We start from the raw sequence: 18,448 nt of genomic DNA on the forward strand, positions 1-18,448 counted from the left end.
ACTCAGGAATGGTGGGCCACATGCCTTCAGAGAACTCTCCGTTGGGGTGAGGCAGATTCTGAGCCACACAAACCCTTCCCCCAGGGCCTGCACAAGCTGCATACACACACACCCACACATACACACTCACCCAGACACCCACATGCCCTCAGACCACGGGCTGGTGACACATGCTTACTGCTCACCACAAGCACCTGCCACCCCCTGTATTCTTGCCCACATAAATGCGAGTACACGGGCCCACTTGTATGGAAGGGCCAACACACCAGAGTTACGTCTGTGGGGAAGTCAACACCAAGATCCAGGATCGTCACGTCTTCTTTCCTAGACACGTGAGGCAAGATCTCCTTCTCCTCTTCCCAAGACACTGAGGAAGGACCAGGGAAGAAAGGCAGGGCCTTCAAGGTGCACAGAAGCCAGCATCCCAGACCCCAGACTTCCCAGAGAATCTGGAATTGAGAGAGTTATCAACCCAGCTTCTCACTCAGCTGCTCCCTGAAGACAAGGTTCTGGGATGCTGGTTGCCAGGCAGGACCTTGTCTTCATCTCCTAGTGCCACTGTCACAGAAATACCACAAGTGGGTAGCTTTAAAGAGCAGAAATTTATTTTCTCACAGGTCAGAAGGCTAGAAGTATGAATTCAGGGCACCAGCTCTAGGACAAGGCTCTCTCTGGGGGTTCTGGGGGAAGATCCTTGTCTCTCCCAGCATTCCTCCGTTCCTTGGTGATCTTCACATGGCATCTGTCTTCCCCTGTTTGTGCTTGCTTGCCTTTGTGTCTGGTCTTCTCCTTATACAACTCAGAAGTGGTGGCCTTATTAACATAAGAAAGAAAACCCTATTCCTGGATGGGATTACATCCACAGGTATAGAAGTTAGGATTCCAGCACACATTTTGGGGGACAAGATGTTGTGGTGCTGAAGGAGAGGGTGCCCAACTGCACAGAATGGGGAGAGAAGACCACGGAGAAGGTGCTCACCAAGGGCGTGTTGAACAGTGCATGGGAAGTGCAAGAGTCCCTGATAGAAGGAACAGGGAGGTCAAGGGCACCGAACTGGAATCAGTAGAGCTCATGCCCAGAGCTATGATGTTGTTGTTAGTGGCTCTGATTCACGGAGACCTTATGTCTAACAAAATGAAATGTTGCCCAGTCCTGCACCATCCTCACAATTGTTGGTTTGTTTGAGTCCATTGGGGCAGCTATCGTGTCAGTCCATCTCATTACTAATTAAAGGTTTCCCTTGTTTTCACTGACCTTCTACTTTACCAAACGTGATATTCTTTTCTGGTCATTAGTCTTTCCTGATGACATATCCAAAGTAAGCAAGATGAAGTCCTCGTTTTTAAGGAGCATTCTGGCTGTACTTCCTCCAAGGCCGATTTGTTTGTTCTTCTGGCAGTCCATGGTATATTCAGTATTCTTTGTCAATACCACAATTCAAAGGCGTCAGTTCTTCTCCAGTCTTCCTTTTTTATTGTCCAGCATTTGCACGTGTATGAGGTTATTAAAAAGACCATGGCTTGGGTCCCGGCCCAGCTTAGTCATCAAAGTGACATCTTTACTTTTTAACACTTTAAAGAGGTCTTTTGCAGCAGATTTGCCCAATGCAATACGTCATTTGATTTCTTGACTGCTGCTTCTATGAGAATTGATTGTTGATCCAAGTAGAACAAAATCCTTGAAAACTTCTATTTCTATGCAATCTCAAAACTATAAGTGGCTCAAAATGACTAGCCCTATACTGGGGACAGGGAGGGTCAGGAAACAGAACTGGGGAGGCAGACTGATCTGATCACCCCTGCCATCAGGACGCTCATGGAATTGGTAAATTCCAGCTCTGCCAGTGGGTGACGTTGGACAGATCATTTCCCTCCTCTGAGCGTTAATGTACAAGGTTGAATGGAGTGATTTCTAAAGGTTCCCGCCAGTCCTAACATTCTGACACTTCTGACTCATGAACGAGATCAAATACGTCCACAGGACCAGAGGCATCAGAAAGTACACAAACAAACATGGGCTAACCTAGTGCAAAGAATGAAGAAGTGATAAAGACAGAGACGCCGGCCACCCTGGGAAATACATGTGGCCTTATGTTCAGCCTCCAGAGCCCTGTGGTCCTGCTCCCCAGCCTTCGAGGAAAGAGGGAAGGCCCCAGTTGCCCTTGGGAACCTCTCACCCTGTGCAAGCTGAGGGCCCAGCAAGCAGGATGGAAAGAAGCAGACGGGGCTGCCACTACATCTGCCCTGTGCCCACAGAGCCTCCAACACTCAGAAGAAACTTACTTCATTAAAAAGTGGTAGGAGCCCTCAACTCCCCGCAATCAGCTTCATTACTCAGCCATAGTCACCAAGGAAGGGGAAGTCTTCAGACCCAACAAATCCTAAAGCCAGGGGACCTTAGAGATCCTTTTGGTAAGAGGTTCTTAGTTTGGGGAGAAGATGATGGCAGCCAGGGTCTTGTCCCTGGAAAAATGAGTCCATATTCAGTTTTGCATGCAAATTCAGAAGAATATAGGAACCCCTAACTGAGGCCCCATAGATCTCCTTGGACACCAGGTTATATCTCCAACCCTGCCCTAGATCAGACTCCTTACTTTGCAAATGAGGAAATGGAGACCCCAGAAAGACTAGGTGATTCACCCAAGGTCACTTGGCTAATTAGAGCAGAGCCAGGTCCCCATAAAATCAGACCAGAGTCTGCCCCAGCAGAGAGAAGCCTAGGAGGGCATCAGACCACTGGGACCTGGCCAGCGCTGGCCTCTAGAAGATGCTGGACTCAGTGCTGAGAAGGGAGGGGTGGTGTCTTAGTTTTCTAACCCATTGCCATCAAGTTGATTCCAAATCAAAGCGACTCTATAGGACTGGGTACAACTGCCCCATAGGGTTTCCAAGGAGCAGCTGGTGGATTCGAACTGCTGACCTTTTGGTTAGCTGCTTAAGCTCTTAACCACTGCACCACCAGGGCTCCATGCTTAGTTATCTATGGCACCTATTATAGAAATACCACAAATGGGTGGCTTTAACAAACAAATTTATTTTCTCGTAGTTTAGGAGGCTAGAAGTCTGAATTCAGGATGCTGGCTCTAGGGGAAGGCCTTCGCCCTCTCTTGGCTGTGGCGGAGGTCCTTGTCTCTCTTCAGCTTCTGCTCCTGGGTTTCTTCGCAGTCTTCACATGGGATAGCATCTATCTTTCCCCATCTGTGCTTGTTTGCCTCTGCACCTAATCTGTTCTTTTGATATCTCAAAAGTGATTGGCTTAAGACACATTCTACGCTTATAAGACCTTGTTAACATAATAAATTACATCCACAAGAATAAAATCAAAAACCAAACCTACTGCCATCAAGTCAATTCCAACTCACAGCGACCCTATAGGATAGATTAGGGTTTCCCGATGGGGTTTCCAAGGAGCAGCTGCTGAATTCAAACTGCAGACCTTTTGGTAAGCAGCTGAGCTCTTAACCACTGCACCACCAGGGCTCCATCCACAAGTATACCCGAAAAACCCCGTTGCTGTTCAGTCAATTCTGACTCATAGTGACCCTATAGGACAGAGTAGAACTGCCCCATAGGGTCTCCAAGGAGCACCTGGTGGATTCAAACTGCCACCAGAGTTTGCTCCACAAGTATAGGGGTTAGGATGTACAACACAAATTTTGGAAGGACGCAATTCAATCCTTAACTCAGGGCAAGCAGGATCCAGGATCCCAAGTACTCCGCCTCTGAGAAGGGGTAATCCCCAGAGCATTCAGCATCTGCTGCCCCCCTGTCTGTGGCAGGGGATGATACTCAGGTGTGGCTCCCTGACCCAGCGCCCTCTGAGCACCCGGCGGGTGGGTGTGTCTCGCTCACCACAGAGAAGGGCCCTCTTAGGCAGAGCTCTTACAGTGGCCCACATTTTTACCCCCACAGTGTGACCAGGAGGCCTGGACTTGAGTGCAGCCAGTGTCTGTGAGTGAGAGCCTGTGCTCCGAAATCAGGCCCAGATCCAAATCTCAGCTCAGCCACTTCACAGAGGAGCTGACATTCAGTAAGGTAGTTACCCCCTTCCAAGCCTCAGTTTCCCCATCTGTACGATTAGGATCATCATAGTGTCTCTTCATAGGCTTCCTGTAAGAATTAAGTGAGATCATTTACGTAAAGTGCTGAACACCATGCCTGGCAATAAATGTTAGCTGTTGTAATCGCACACTGCCCGGGGGTCCCTGGGATAGTAGATGCTCCCTGTCAGGATTCCACACTCAGCTCCTCATTACCACCCAGGTAGCGATGGATAAAAAGAACTCCACCTTCCAGAATTTTGAGTGTTTGCCAAAGAGTGAGTGCAGTATGTGGCCTCCAGAGGAGCCCCAGAAAGAATTTGCCGCCATTAGCAGACGCTGTTCAAGGAGAAGTTGTGAGTTTACCCCCTCTGGAGATTTACAGACAAGTCGTGACTCTTCTGGAAGGATTAACTGCCAGCCCTGGTAGGAGGGAGCTCAGGGAGGGAACCGCAGGAGCTCTCGTGGCCACCCACCTGCAGGCTTCTCTGGTTGGACCTCACAGCTCCAAGTCAGGAAGAGCAGGTTGGGTGTGGAGGGTGGTGATTCATGTGAAATGAAGCGGAAACCACAGGTGGCGGATCTGAGTCAAATCTATGAAGGTCTAGATGCCAGAACCAGGGTAAACAGACCTGTCCCCAAATGTTAGGGCTCAGCAGTGATGGGCTGCTAAAGCACTCACTCAGGAGGACCAGACAGGGCGAGAGCAGGAGGCTTTGCCAATTTTCTTGGTGTGCATACTCCCACCACGCTGATTTGAGCTTACCAACGTGGCATCACCGAATGCAGAACCTGTGCCACTGGCTGCAGCCCAGGCCAGCAAGACAGGAAAAGGGATGCCCACGCCAAGTTCTGTGAAGAACCAAGCCTATGCCCTGGACACGTTGCACAGAAGGAACGTTCTTCCTTCTATTTAGTTGAAAACTGTCTCCTTGTAACCTCCGCCAACTGGTCCTAATGCTTTCCTCTGAAGCACAGCAGCCATCCCTACCTGCACAAATCAGTTCCCTCACCTCTGCCTGTTGTGGCAAGGCTTCCAGACCCTTGCTATCCTGCCCCCCTTAAAGTGCGGCTTACACAACTGGGACCCTCCCATGTGGGCTGAGCGGTGTCAGGGAGAACCTTCCATCACCTTCTTGAACTGGAGATGTCATGAGAGGATCTTCCCGTGGATCTTTGCATATTTGTTCTAACACCATAACTAGGTAATAAGACCCCAGGGGTGGGTCTTAACCGCCTTTCTACCCCCAATGCCTCGGATGTGACCTGTGTTCACTCTGCAGTCACTCAAGATTTGCTGGCGAGGTTGACAGCTATCATTTTCAGAACTGTTGCTCCCAAGAGCCACTCCTCCGGTTCTGAAAAACAACCAACCTTGGACCTAATGGGACCTTGGAAGCCAGGAGTGGCGGATCCCGCTAGGACAGCCACTAACAACCCCTTTCTCCGAGAGCTGAACATAGCTGTTCCCTGGGCTGCTGTGGGTATTACCTTAACTACAACAATATACCAGGCACTATTCGAACTACGAGAGCCCTGGTGGTGCACCAGTATGCACTCAACTGCTAACCCAAAGGTTGGCGGTTCAAACCCACCCAGCGGCTCTACAGGAGAAAGACCTGGTGATGTGCTGCCGTAAAGATTACAACCTAGGAAACCGTATGGGGAAGTTCTACTCTGTCACGTGGGGCCGCCATGAGTGACAATTGACACAGTGGCACCTAACAACAACATTCAGACGACAGAACTGAAGCCCTCAGGCTGAGCTGTGAGCTTAGAGTATTTTATTCTCGGCTGGCTTCTGGCACATTCCTGTTCTTTATCAGGTTGTCATCGTTGTTTTTATAACTACTATCTCTGGGGCACTTGCAGTGTGCCCAGCCGTGGCTGTGTACACTTGGGAAGGTTATGGAAGTTCACTTCCCCTCACCCTCACCTCCCACACTCTAGGCCTTTGCCAGGTATTTTATATACATTATCACTAAGCCTCACCACATCCCCATGAGATCTCCACTGTACAGCTGGAGGAAACTGATCCCCCAGTGGACCCCTCACATCAAGAAGCAAGAGGTGCCTTGCAGGGCCGCACACCTGTGTGAGAAGTCTTAACAGCTGTGAGGTCAATGTGTCAGTTTCCTGCCCTGGCTTCTCTTGGCCTCAGGAGCCGGGAAGGGACCTGGCATTACTGTCTAAACTTTTAAGCCCAGAGAGCTTGGGATATCCTGCTCACCAGACCCCTCAGCTTAAAGGACCTCTTTGTCTCAGACAAGACCTCCTCGCTGTGGTCTCTGACCAGGCAACCTTCTCCTGATGGACAAGAGGAGTAAAACCCCCCACAGTCCAGGTCCTGGGCCCCAGCCTCTCTCACACTGCAATGGCTATCCTCCAAGGACTGGCCAGAGCCTGAGGCAGGGGTCCCTGGGGGTTCCACGGGCAAAGCAGCCAGAGCAGCATGCAGATCCTCACCTTTCACCAGCACTGAAAACCTTGTGAACTTGGCTGCTCTGAACAGACCCAGGAACTGTCATTGTGGACCCAGGTCTCTACCCTTGATCCCTACTACAAAGAGAAGCATTAAACATCACATGAATGACCAAACAAAAAGTTTGGTGGGGGTAGATAGGCAAGGTGGAGGTGGGGAATAAATACTAATTTCTCAACAAAGGAGATTAAGTCTAAAGTGTCAGCTTGAGTCTTTGGAAGTCCCTCCCATTTTCCCACTATAATACAGGCACATGCATGCATGCACACACATGCTCACTCCCTCCCAGCCTCCCCTAGCCTCTGCTAAGCTGCCAAGTCAGATGGTCGACTCCCTCCCAGCCTCCCCTAGCCTCTGCTAAGCTGCCAAGTCAGATGGTCGAACGGGGTCACCTGTCTGGGGCTGGGCTGTTGATGTGCAGGGTTTATGCAGCCCCTCACATGCCTGTTAGTAATCAGCCTCCCACTGGGCTGGCCTTGGGGTGGGTAAACGTCATGTTGTTATTAAGGGATGGCTGGTGGCTCAGAATCACTCCCCTGGATCTGTGTTAGGCTGAATCCTTAATCAAAGCTATCAGGGTCTCCTTCGCCCCTTCACTGCTGAAAGGTTATCATTGCAGAGGAGAAAGAAGGTTTGATTTTTGTTGCTGGCCCCTCTGCTTGGAGCTGGGGTTCTAGGGGAGTGAGGGAACCTTGGTTTTGGCCCAAGCCTTGTGTTCAAATTCCACCTCTGCCATTACCAGCTGGGTGACTTTGAGCAAGTTATGGAGGCTTTCTGACCCTCAGGGTCTTCCTCCACTAGGCCCTTAGGGTGTTGTGAAGGTTAAAGGATACCCTGTATTTGATGAGTGCTTCTTAAATGGCAGGAACCCCTGGGTAGTGCAGTTAATGCACTCAGCTGCTCACCGCAAGGTTGGAAGTTGGAGTCCAGCTAGAGGTATCTTGGAAGAAAGGCCTGGTGATCTACTTCTGAAAAATCAACCATTGAAAACCCTATGGAGTGTAGTTATGCTCTGACACGCATGGGGTCGCCATGAGTCAGAGTCAACAGCAAATGGTAAAAACTGGTCTTAAACTGCAAAGCCCTGCAGCTGTGTTAATTGCTGATATTCAGCCACAATCTGGTTTCCACCCTGTTCCACCCAAGCTCTAGTTCCTCAGGATGACACCCCTTGTCCAGCAGGGGGCGTCCACGGCACTCTCCAGAACTGGGTTGTCAGTTGGAACCCATGCAGAGGCACCTTGGAAGACAGGCCTGGCAATCTGCTTCTGAAAGGTCACAGCCCTGAAAACCCTATAGAGCAATTCTACTCTGCACACATGGGATCACCATGCATCAGATTCAACTTGATGGCAACAAACAACCATCACCATAGGCATCTTTGGCAAGAACGAGGGTAAAATCAAGGATAAGACCCTAGCCATGCCTGGCAGCTGGACAAGCTTCCCCTGTGGCATTCACCTTCACTGTTTCCCGGAGACATGCCCTGAGCAGGAGTGTTGCGGTCTCGTCCTGTGGACACACTCAGCCCTCCCGTCCGCCCCTCCTCTCCCCACACTCCAAGTTGGAGAGACTGGCTGCATTTGAACTGCCTGGGTTTTGAAAGCAAAAGAGATGTTGGGCCAGGGCCCCCATCTAGCTCTGTGGATAGCGAGATAAATAATTAATAAATAAATAAATACAGATAAACAAAGCAAGCCTCCAATGAGTTTGAATTGCTGCCGTGCTGAGAGGTATCTGGCAGATTCCACTTAATTATAAGATACAGGGCTGTAATGGGGTGTGCGAGGCTCAAGGAGGATTTCAGTAATGGGAGGACAGCAGGATTCCCTCCCTTCTCTGCTCGGGCTTCTCCTAACCCCACCACCCGCTTTCCTTCCATGCCACGTGGGCTGGGGTGAGCAGGCAAGGCAAGGACTTCCTGCTTTGTATGCTGCCCTAGAGGAGGAAGTCTGCACCGCTGGCCCCCTGCTCCTTCCCTGCCTCACTCCCCGGGGGGCCAGGTTACAAGGCCCTAATGTGCAGACTTATGCACTCACCCCCCTTCTGCCCCCAGGGGAGGCCGCACTGGTTCTGGGTGGACAAGACCCCCTCTGCAAGGCCCCGCACAGCCACAGTGTGAAGGAGGCGGCTGTGACTGTCTTTGACTGGGGGCAAGGACATGCCCATCACCTGGCCCCCCTCTCTGCTGCCTTTCTACCCAGAAAGTGGAGGGACACCCTTTGGCCATTAAGGCTTAACCCTCCCCTTTCCACCCAAGGACCCTAAACTCCCTGCACTGCCCCACCCTGGCCCCCAGACATTTTCCCTTCCTTCTGTCCACTTCCTTGTGCTGAGTGGGAGTGGGGGTCTGCCCCTACCTCACCTCACTCATAGGGCCTGAGGGGCTCGGGGGTAGACACTGGGCATTGCTGCCTGATTCCAGGGCTAAATTCTTTAAAGGCAGCCTGTGGCCCTCATGAGATCTCTCAGTTAATCCTCGGCTTTTAGGATTTTATTCTAAGTAGTCTAGAGGATGATTCGTAAGTAACTGGGGTGCTGCTCCTGCAGGTGCCCCATCCTCCCCCAGCCACCTCGCAGTCTCTCCCCGGAAGGCAGTTCTTCCTGCTGCACTCCCCAGGAACAGAGAGACCGGCATGAACTGACTCTCCAGCCAGTGCTGCTCCCAGGAGAGCTTCTCACTGCCCCAACCACCTGCAGCAATGCCTCCACTGGGCTAGGACCCTTCAGACGTGGTCACCTGGCTGTTGGCACAGCATCCAGACTGCATCCTTCAAGGGGGGGCGCCATTCTGCGCTCTGGAATCAAACGGGCTTTAGTTTTAACCCTGGCGCCTCCGCCTCTCAGTTCAGGACTTCAGGAAGCTTGCTCACCTTCTCTGAGCTTCATCCATAAAAACCAAAAAACCACGCCCTTTGCTGTCAAGTTGATAGCGACTCATAGCAACCCTAGAGGACAGAGTAAAACTGCCCCATGGGGTTTCCAAGGCTGTCACCTTTACAGAAGCAGACTGCCACATTTTTCTCCCATAGGGCGGCTGGTGGGTTCCAACAGCCAAACTTTCGGTTAATAGCTGAGCACTTAACCACTGTGCCACCAGGGTTTCTCTCATCTGTACAATGGGCTAATAAAGCATATCTTGACAACTACGTGTGAAAATTAAATCCACAAATCAATATTCTATTCATATCCTCTTACTGGGCCTCTAAGTCCCCAAAGATCTGGGCTCAACAGAAGGCGTGGGGTGGGGGGCTTGGAGGTAGGCTGGAACTCTGCAGGCCCCTTTATTTGCCTCAGTCTTAGTCTTTCACGGCCCCCATTGAGTCTACTAGAAAAAACAGAGAGATTCCCTCTTTCTGCCTGGCCTCCCAGCCGTGATTAACTGGATAGGCCAAGCTGAACCTCCCCAGGGACAGGGAACACAGCTGCTGAACATCTGGCCCCATTCAGGCATCAGCCACGACTTCCAACTTCCTCTCAGGAAAGTCTAAAAGCCTTCTGGGCATATGGCCTGGGGCGGCGCCTGTTCCTCCTGGGGTAAACACACTGATGACAGGCCAGGGTTTAGGGGAATGGCCTTCGTGATCCTGGTTCTCTGTTACATTCCCCACAGAGCAGTTAGCCCACAGGGATTAAAACCCATTGCTGTTGAGGACAGAGTAGAACTGCCCCACAGGGGTTCCAAGGCTATAATCTGCAGAAGCAGACTGCCACATCTTTCTCCCGCACAGCAGCTTGTGAGATCAGACTGCTGACCTCTTGGTTAGCAGTCGAGAGCTTAACCACTGTGCCTCCAAGGCTCCCTCCCCATCGTGATTCCAAACCAAACAAAAAATTAGACATCTTAAATCTGACGTGGGCTGAGGTATTCTTGTACATGTGATAAAACTGGTTTTCATGAAAGTCTTGAACTAACATTGCTAAAGCCCCTCTCTCCCTCCACCCCTCACCACTTATACAGATTACACTGATAACAAAAGGAAGCAAGTTCATGATCAGTTTTACTAGCCCGCACCCTGACCGTTGTTGTTAGTTGCCATCAAGTCCATTCCAACTCACGGCGACCCCATGTGTGCAGAGTAGAACTGCTCCATAGGGTTTTCAAAGCTCTGACATTTCAGAAGCAGATCCCTAAGGCTGTCTTCCAAGGCTCGTCTGGGTGGATTCGAACCACCAACCTCCCTGCTAGTACTCAAGCGCTTAATCGTTTGCATCATCACCCAAGGACTCTATGTAAGTTATTTAATCTTTCTGATCCTCAGTTTCTTCTCTGTCAAGTAGGGATAATAACAGTATGTACTTTCTAGAGCTGTTATTAGAATTAAAGAAAATAATGCATGCAAAATGCTTAGCCCAAAACCAAACCAAACCTGTTACCTTTGAGTTGATTCTGACTCATAGCAACCCTGTAGGACAGAGTGGAACGGCCCCATAGGGTTTCCAAGGCTGTGATCTTTAGGAAGCAGACTGCCACATCTTTCTCCTGCAAAGCAGCTGGTGGGTTCGAACCTCTGACCTTTCGGTTAGTAGCTAAGCGCTTTAGCCACTGTGCCACCAGGGCTCTTACTTAGTCCAGAGACTAATAAATTTTCAGCAATCAGCAAATGGCCATTTTAATTGTAATGGTGAGTTAAGTCAGCTTGGCCCCTGCTGGGCTGGGCCAATGGAGAGGGACAAGACTGGTCTGCATCCAGACCTCCAAGGGTTGTGTCCCAATTCCATTGTACAGAGGGGTGTGGTGAACTGCCAACCTTGGGGCCTGCACTGATGGCCGGGTGCTCCAGAGAAAGGCCAAATTCTGAGACTGCTGATGGCTAGGTTGGAATTCCAGGCAATCAGTCAATTGGGAAAAAGACCCCAGGCAGTGTTTGAGGTTGAGGATATGAGCCCAACCCTCCAAGGAGAGAAAAATGACAAAAAAAAAAAAAGCCTGTCAAAGTTGCAGAGAACCAGCCAAGTGGGCCGAGTCTCAGAATTAGTGAGAGGTTGTATCAGGCAGAGAACGGAGACAAAGTATGGCTCAGGGCACCAAGCATGGAGTCAAAATCAAACCCGATGCCATCGAGTCAGTTCCGACTCAGGGCAACCCCATGCATTACAGAGTAGAAGTGCTCCGTGTGCTTTTCTTGGCTGTAATCTTTATGGAAGGAGATCGCCAGGCCTCTCTTCCACTGTGCCACTAGGTTGGTTTGAACTGCCAACCTTTAGGTTAGTAGTCGAGGGTAAACCAGTTGTATCACCAGGGACTTTATAACAAAGTTTGCACTTTCCAGCTGTGTGACTCTAGGCAAGTCTGTTGTCGTTGTTAGGTGCTGTTGAATCATTTCCAACTCATAGCGACCCTATCTATATACAACAGATCAAAACACTGCCTGGTCCTGTGCCACCCTCAGAATCCTTGCTATGTTTGAGCCCATTGCTGCAGCCACGGTGTCAATCCATCTCGTTGACAGTCTACTTTACCAAGCATGATGTCTTTCTCTAGGACAGATCCCTCCTGATAACATGTCCAAAGTAAGTGAGACAAAGTCTCACCATCCTCCCTCCTAAGGAGCATTCTGACTGTACTTCTTCCCAGACAGATTTGCACGTTCTTCTGGCAGCCCATGGTATATCCGATATTCTTTGCCAACATCCTAATTCAAAGGCATCAATTCTTCTTAGATCTTCCTTATTCATTGTCCAGCTTCCGCATGCATATGAGACAACTGAAAATACCATGACTTGGGTCAGTTGTAGCTTATTCTTCAAAGTGACATCTTTACTTTTTAACACTTTAAAGAAGTCTTTTGCAGCAGATTTGTCCAATGCTGACCGCTCTAAAATGTCAATTTCTTTACCAATCAACACAGGGCTGACAACCTGTTTTCATAAGGTTGGAGTGAGAGTGAAGCAAGGGGGGAAAAGTAAATGCCCGTTGCTACCTGATAAATATATTTTTCCTACCCTAGATATGCAGGCTTAGTCTTCTCCTTTGTAGAAGCCAGAGGGTTGATGGTCACATGGGCACCCAGATTTCCTGCAGGCATGTGGGATCTGGGACTGATAGCAACACAGGCGATGACAGACCCCACGGCTGGCAGAGTGGAGTTGCTAATATGCTGCCTGCCTTAGCCACACTGGTATGGATAAGACTGACCAGCTAGTAAATGGCATGGGTAAGACAGGCTGAGCAAGGCAGGTGCTGGCGAAGGGCTGCCCAGAGTTAGTCGTTGCCACTGTTGTATAATGCTGCAAGGTGGTATCACCAGGTATCGAAGCGAGGCTTGCACCCTGTAAGAGCTAGAGAAGATGGGATGGTGGTCACAAAAACTTTCCAGACTTCATCACAATTGATTGTCGACTCTTCCTAAGAGACGATACTTGCCCCGAGTTTTCTATGTGATTCATTATTTTTAAAACTTAGTTTAAGACCACAGCTGTTTCAGGTTTCTCTTATAAGGATTTAATTGGTATGTAATAACATAGTTAATTAAATACAAATCAATAGTGTAAAACAATTAATTGATACTTAATATGCATGGGGAAAAAACTTAGTTCTAATATAATTAACTCATATTAAATAAGCAATAAAGTAGCAATTATGTCTCACAGCAAAGTAAAGTTTACAGTTCCTTTAATAAACTTAGAATTAGCAAGCAATGAGATTCAAAAATTATTAAGCAGATATTATTGGACTATTAAACATTTATTACTTGTCCTAGAGGGCCGGGACCATGCACTAGTCAGAATTAATAAACCTTTACTACTCCTTTGTTTAGGCCTCTTTGCTGTAGAGGTTGATCAGAAAACTGTGATCTTTGCATGATTTATGGGTGTCGTTATTGCTTGCGATGTAATTACTCTGAAAACAGGACGAGGTAGAACGGAGGCAGCAAGCAGGGGTTTGGCGGAGAAGCAAGATGAGAACTTTCCAAATGTGAGGTTCCTGCAATCAATGAGGCATTGCTGGGCAGAATGGCTCCTAAGAGAGGCCACCAGGGTAGACACCGAACCTCAGCAGAATGCTGGACAGCCCCTGGCCCTTGACGAGACTTCCCCGGCTCCCCTACAGCCTGCAGCTCTCTGCCTCCTCTGGGCTCCGCAGTGATGCCACCCATCCTGTGGAAACCATTTGTATGCATCTTGTGACTTTTTTATATTTTACTGAACTGTTACATGTCCTTGACTTTTATTTACCTTTTCTCAGGTGTATGCCTTGTATAAGCAACTGGGTCATAATCTCCTTAGGATGGGAAGCTTGCCTTACATCGTTTTGTTTTGCTCATCATGCCTGGCACTTAGTTGGCGCTCAGTGACTGTCTGAGGATGGGCTTCTCTATCTGTCACACTCTGTAAACACATGCAGGTTGTGGAGGGGTGCCATCAGCACTTACGAAACCAGTGGGCAGCCAAGTCAACTCCAACCCCACACGTGGCAGAGTAGGACTGTGTTCCCCAAGGTTTTCAGTGGCTGGGTTTTCTCGGAGGTAGGTTGCCAGGACTTTCTGTCAAGGTGCCACTGGGTAGACTTGAACTTCCCACTTTTGGTTAGCAGCCGAGTACCTTAGCCATTTGCGCCACCAGGAACCCCGCGCTTATGAATCTAGCCATATTTTTCCACTGTTATTTCTCTAGAACAAGACCTTCACTGTCTAAATACAGCTGGCTAAAATGCATTTCTTCAGTTCTAAACTCCTGCTCATATCATCCAGGACCCCTTCACTTGGGAGCCCCATCACCTCAAACACAAGAAGTCCAAAAATGCACTGCTCTTCCTCCCTCTTTCCGACTGAAGACACTGTGGTCATCTTTGGCCCCTTCCTCTGCTGTATCTAACCTGCCCCTAAGTCCCATCCTCTCTTCCTACAAAACCTTCCTCAGAGTCACCGCCATTCCCTCTCCATTCCCAACACCACTGGTAATGGCTACAACCATCTGGCCGAGATCCCTCAGAGCGCACAGACAGCAAAAGCCTTCCCCTAGAGCTGGCATCTTGAATTCGGACTTCTGCCCCCTAAACTGTGAGAAAATAAATTTCTGTTCCTTAAAACTACCCACCTATGGTACTTCTGTTACAGCAGCGCTAAGAAACGAAGACCAACAGCTTTGGAGTATCTGAGTTGTTCTGCTATCGATAAGTGCATAAGCAAAGACTGTGGCCCCGACACCTACTGGGAGGAGACCCCCATCCTCTTGCTGTTCTAAAAGAGATCTTTCTGATCTCTGTTCATCCCAGTACCATATGACAAGGAAGGTGACGCCCTGGTGGCTGGTCTGCTCACAAAGTGAGAGATTCCTGCTCTTCCTGTCACCTTCTATCACCACTCCCCAAATCGCCTAGTTAGTTAGCATGGCTTGACAAAACCAAACAAACCCAGTGCTGTCGAGTCAATTCCGACTCATAGCAACCCTATGGGACAGAGTAGAACTGCCCCGTAGAGTTTCCAAGGAGCGCCTGGTGGATTCGAACTGCCGACCCTTTGGTTAGCAGCCATAGCACTTAACCATTACGCCACCAGGGTTTCCACATTTCCCCCTAAATAGCAGTCAGTTTCTGCTTCCTCCTGGTTCTCGCTATGGTCAATGCCTTTGACAGCACCCCACCTCACCACCTGTATTTCTAGTCTCCTCCACTTCGGCCTTACTGGCAGGCTTCCCCATCTGGCCCCAATGACCTCTACTTCAACTCTGCAGATCTCTCCAAGGAGCACCCCAAATTTCCGTGTGTGGAAAGCTAGCTAGCTCACTCTAACTGTAATCCTCCAGCCTGCTCCTCCTTGCAAGGATCCCAATGGCTTCTTCCCACGTCTCAGCAAAGTCTCTGTCAGAGAGCCCGCTCACTTAATATATTTCTGCAGTGTGCTTATTAGCACCTTGTAATGTAGCCACCTAAATAATTAAGACTAACCCACACGTGTAAAATTAAATGAGCCAAATATATTGAGAAATTGCTTCGTCCTCAATTTTTTTTATTAATCAGGTTCTTTTTTTTTTTTTTTTTAACTTATTTTCCTGCTCATTTGCAAATATCAAACTCGATCAGTAAGACTCTGACTTATAATAACTGTGGTACACGCGGCCTCTTTCCTCAGGCAATTGCCCTGGGGGGCAACTTGTTATGTGATAAGTGCTGGGTTTAATTGGGACAGGAGAGACAGCCAACACAGATAAGCCTATCCAGCAGGTTGTTCCCACTCTCAATCTTTAGAACTGTGGCCCTCTCCGTTCCCCCTGAGAGTTCAGAGAAATGTCCAAGAAGACCAGCTAGGACACTGGCCCCGATCCATCCAGCACCCCTTGCTCTCCCTCCTTAATGCTTCCCTTCCCTTCTGGGCTCATTCCAGGAACCCAAGTTCCCTTTCTGATTAAGAGCCTCTGCTGACGTGCTTCAGATGGGCATAAGGAGTCGGTGGAAAAGATTATGGGGCTGGTCAGCAATTGTACCACTCTGATGATGAACAATACGCAGGCCATTGTAACAGACTGGTTAACCCTGCCTGTCGTCAGCATGTTGAGGTTTCAACACCATCTCTGGCGAGAGGCTATTGTTGGAGCTCCATGTCTCCCCACAGCTTGTACTTCTGCCGACCCCCTCCTGCCAAGCTGCATTCCTGCCTCTTGAAGGGCGTTATTAGACAGGATCCACAAATCCAGTAAGTAAACATCAAAGGGGCTTTGATCCGCTCAGCCCTCAACAGAGCAAGAGCCCCTGAAGGAAGGGCCAAAGCCTTGGATGAGGGAACTTAACGTCATCAATTTGGACGCCTGAGATGTAAGGCCTTTTGAAGTGAGGGCGGTTTGGCCATGCCTTCAGTCTCAGAGCAAGGAGGGAAAGACAGAGAAGTGAGTGCCTTTGGAAAAGGCACACACAGATCTGGGGCTCTGCTCTTTACTGATAGTCAATAAACCCCTTTAAAGAATGAGGAGATCAAAGCTAGCGACCTCCCTGGGCCCTGGTATTCTGCCACCGCAGCCACACTTTGTTTTTCTCTAGGGCAAGATCCCCCAAGCTTGCCTTATCTGTCTCTCATGGGCCCTGTGCTGCTTTTCATCCTGCTTTCCGTGGAGGGTGGACCTGGGCAACAGGAAGCAGGTGGGGAGGTAGGGAGGAGGGATGATCCCACCCTGTCTACACTCTACAGCCAGACAGGGACTGCTGGGGCTCAGAGCCTCGCCCAGTGTTGTGGGAGAAGTGGCCATGGCACACCGCTCAGTGGGAGCCTCTTTTTCTGAGGAGGGAACAGCTGGGTGCCCAGGAAGCCTGGCAAGGCCCGGGGGGTACTTGGAGGAGCTGCAGCCGTATTTCCCTGTTCTGAGAATCATACCCTTTATCCACTTACCCAATTTATGGCAGCTGTCACTTTTGTACAACTTCTGAGCAAAGACGCTGGATGGGGAGTCTAAAATACTCGTGGAAAGTCACTGACCATTTTTGAATCCCAATTTTCTCATCTGGATAATGTGAATAGCAACGCCTGATCTGCCTACCTCATGGGGTTGCTGTGGGGGGTCAAAAGAAAAATTAGGTGCCGAATTGCTTCAAAAGCCATAAAATGCCTGAGACAAATCAGGATCAAAGGAGAAACACCAGAGACGAAAGCTTGCCTTCTCGTAAGGCAGGTGTACTCCAGGCCAAAGCTCACACACAATGGAAGCCGATTTACAAAATGCTCTCAGAGAAATGGTCTCTTGGATTTGCTACCTGGAATTGTTGCTTATCTTGTAGCATTTCTACCTGTTTTTTCCACTTGGGCCATAAACCCTGAGGGGCCAGGGTCTATTTCTTGTGCCTCTTAGCCATTCAACCCCTGTGCCCTCCACTGAGTTTACACTTCATAAGTGCTCGATGGTGGTGCTGAATTGGCCACTTGATACACGAAGGTACAGACATCACCAATGCCATAAGCCACTTCCTTCCTCCTCCTGTGTCCTTACTTCTTCTCCTCTCCTCCTACCTTTTCTTCTCCCTCTCCCAGGCAGTCCACTTAAATCTGTTTCTATTATCATTTCTCATCCAGACCTCTCTCTTTCTTCCCAGAAACTCACTCTCTCCCAAAAGTTAGTCCTTGTGTCATACCTCACACCTTGTGTCTCCCCCCAAACACACCTCCATCACCTCTTCAACCTTCTCACTCACCCACTGTTTGGTTGAACTGCTGCATCCTAGACCACTGGCTGGCTTCTGCCTCTCTAGGCACAATCCCAAGGTGATCTGTGCATAATTCTCAAGCCTGGGACATAAAGGATCTCAGTAAGCTGTGGAGTAATGGCCATAAGCATGGACTCTGGAGCCAGACTCCTAGGTTCAAAATCCTGGCTCTGCCACTTACGAGCGCATTCATCTAAGGCAGTTCACTTACTACATTGGTAAATGAAAGTAATATAAAATGGAGGTAATAATGATATGTGCCTCATAGGGTTGTTGTGAGAATCAAATGAGGAATTATTGGCCTAAAATGATGCCTGGAACACCGTACGTGCAATGCACATGTTTGGTAAATAAATAAATTGCTCTGTTTCTAAGAGCAACAAGCTCCAGGTCCCCTGCAGAGGGGCTTTTGCTAACATCTGACCCACTCCCAACTCACCCACCTGTTTTTCTTCCAGAGCTGGGCCTCCAGAAGAGAGGATGCTGTCTGGTGCTGGGCTACATGGCCAAGGACAAGTTTCGGAGAATGAATGAAGGTCAGTGGAAACCTCTCTGATCTCTCAGGGATAATGTAGAGGGAGGGAGCTATACCCTACAACCATGGAACAGAGGAACCTGGCAGAGAAACCTGGGGAATCTCAGAAAGAACAATGGACAGATCAGTTTGAATTCCATGAAGCTATTTATACAATGGAGTCCCTGGCTGGGACAAATGGATAAAGCCTCAGCTACTAACCAAAGGTTGGAAGTTGGAGTCAACTCAGAGGCACCTTAGAAGAAAGGCCTGGTGATCTC

At 49.3% G+C, this 18,448-nt stretch overlaps 1 protein-coding gene across 1 annotated transcript in view; it reads left to right on the forward strand.

Moving 5' to 3' along the window:
• KIRREL3 (kirre like nephrin family adhesion molecule 3) overlaps positions 1–18,448 on the forward strand; it is a 174,341-nt gene that overhangs the window by 2,939 nt on the left and 152,954 nt on the right. The window contains exons 2-3 of the mRNA XM_064268310.1: positions 3,780–3,833; positions 18,112–18,189. Coding sequence (XP_064124380.1) covers positions 3,780–3,833; positions 18,112–18,189 — 132 coding nt within the window. The remainder of the gene's footprint in view (positions 1–3,779; positions 3,834–18,111; positions 18,190–18,448) is intronic.

This window comes from Loxodonta africana, chromosome 15, assembly GCF_030014295.1.
Source record: "Loxodonta africana isolate mLoxAfr1 chromosome 15, mLoxAfr1.hap2, whole genome shotgun sequence".
NCBI classification, from domain to species: Eukaryota; Metazoa; Chordata; class Mammalia; order Proboscidea; family Elephantidae; genus Loxodonta; species Loxodonta africana.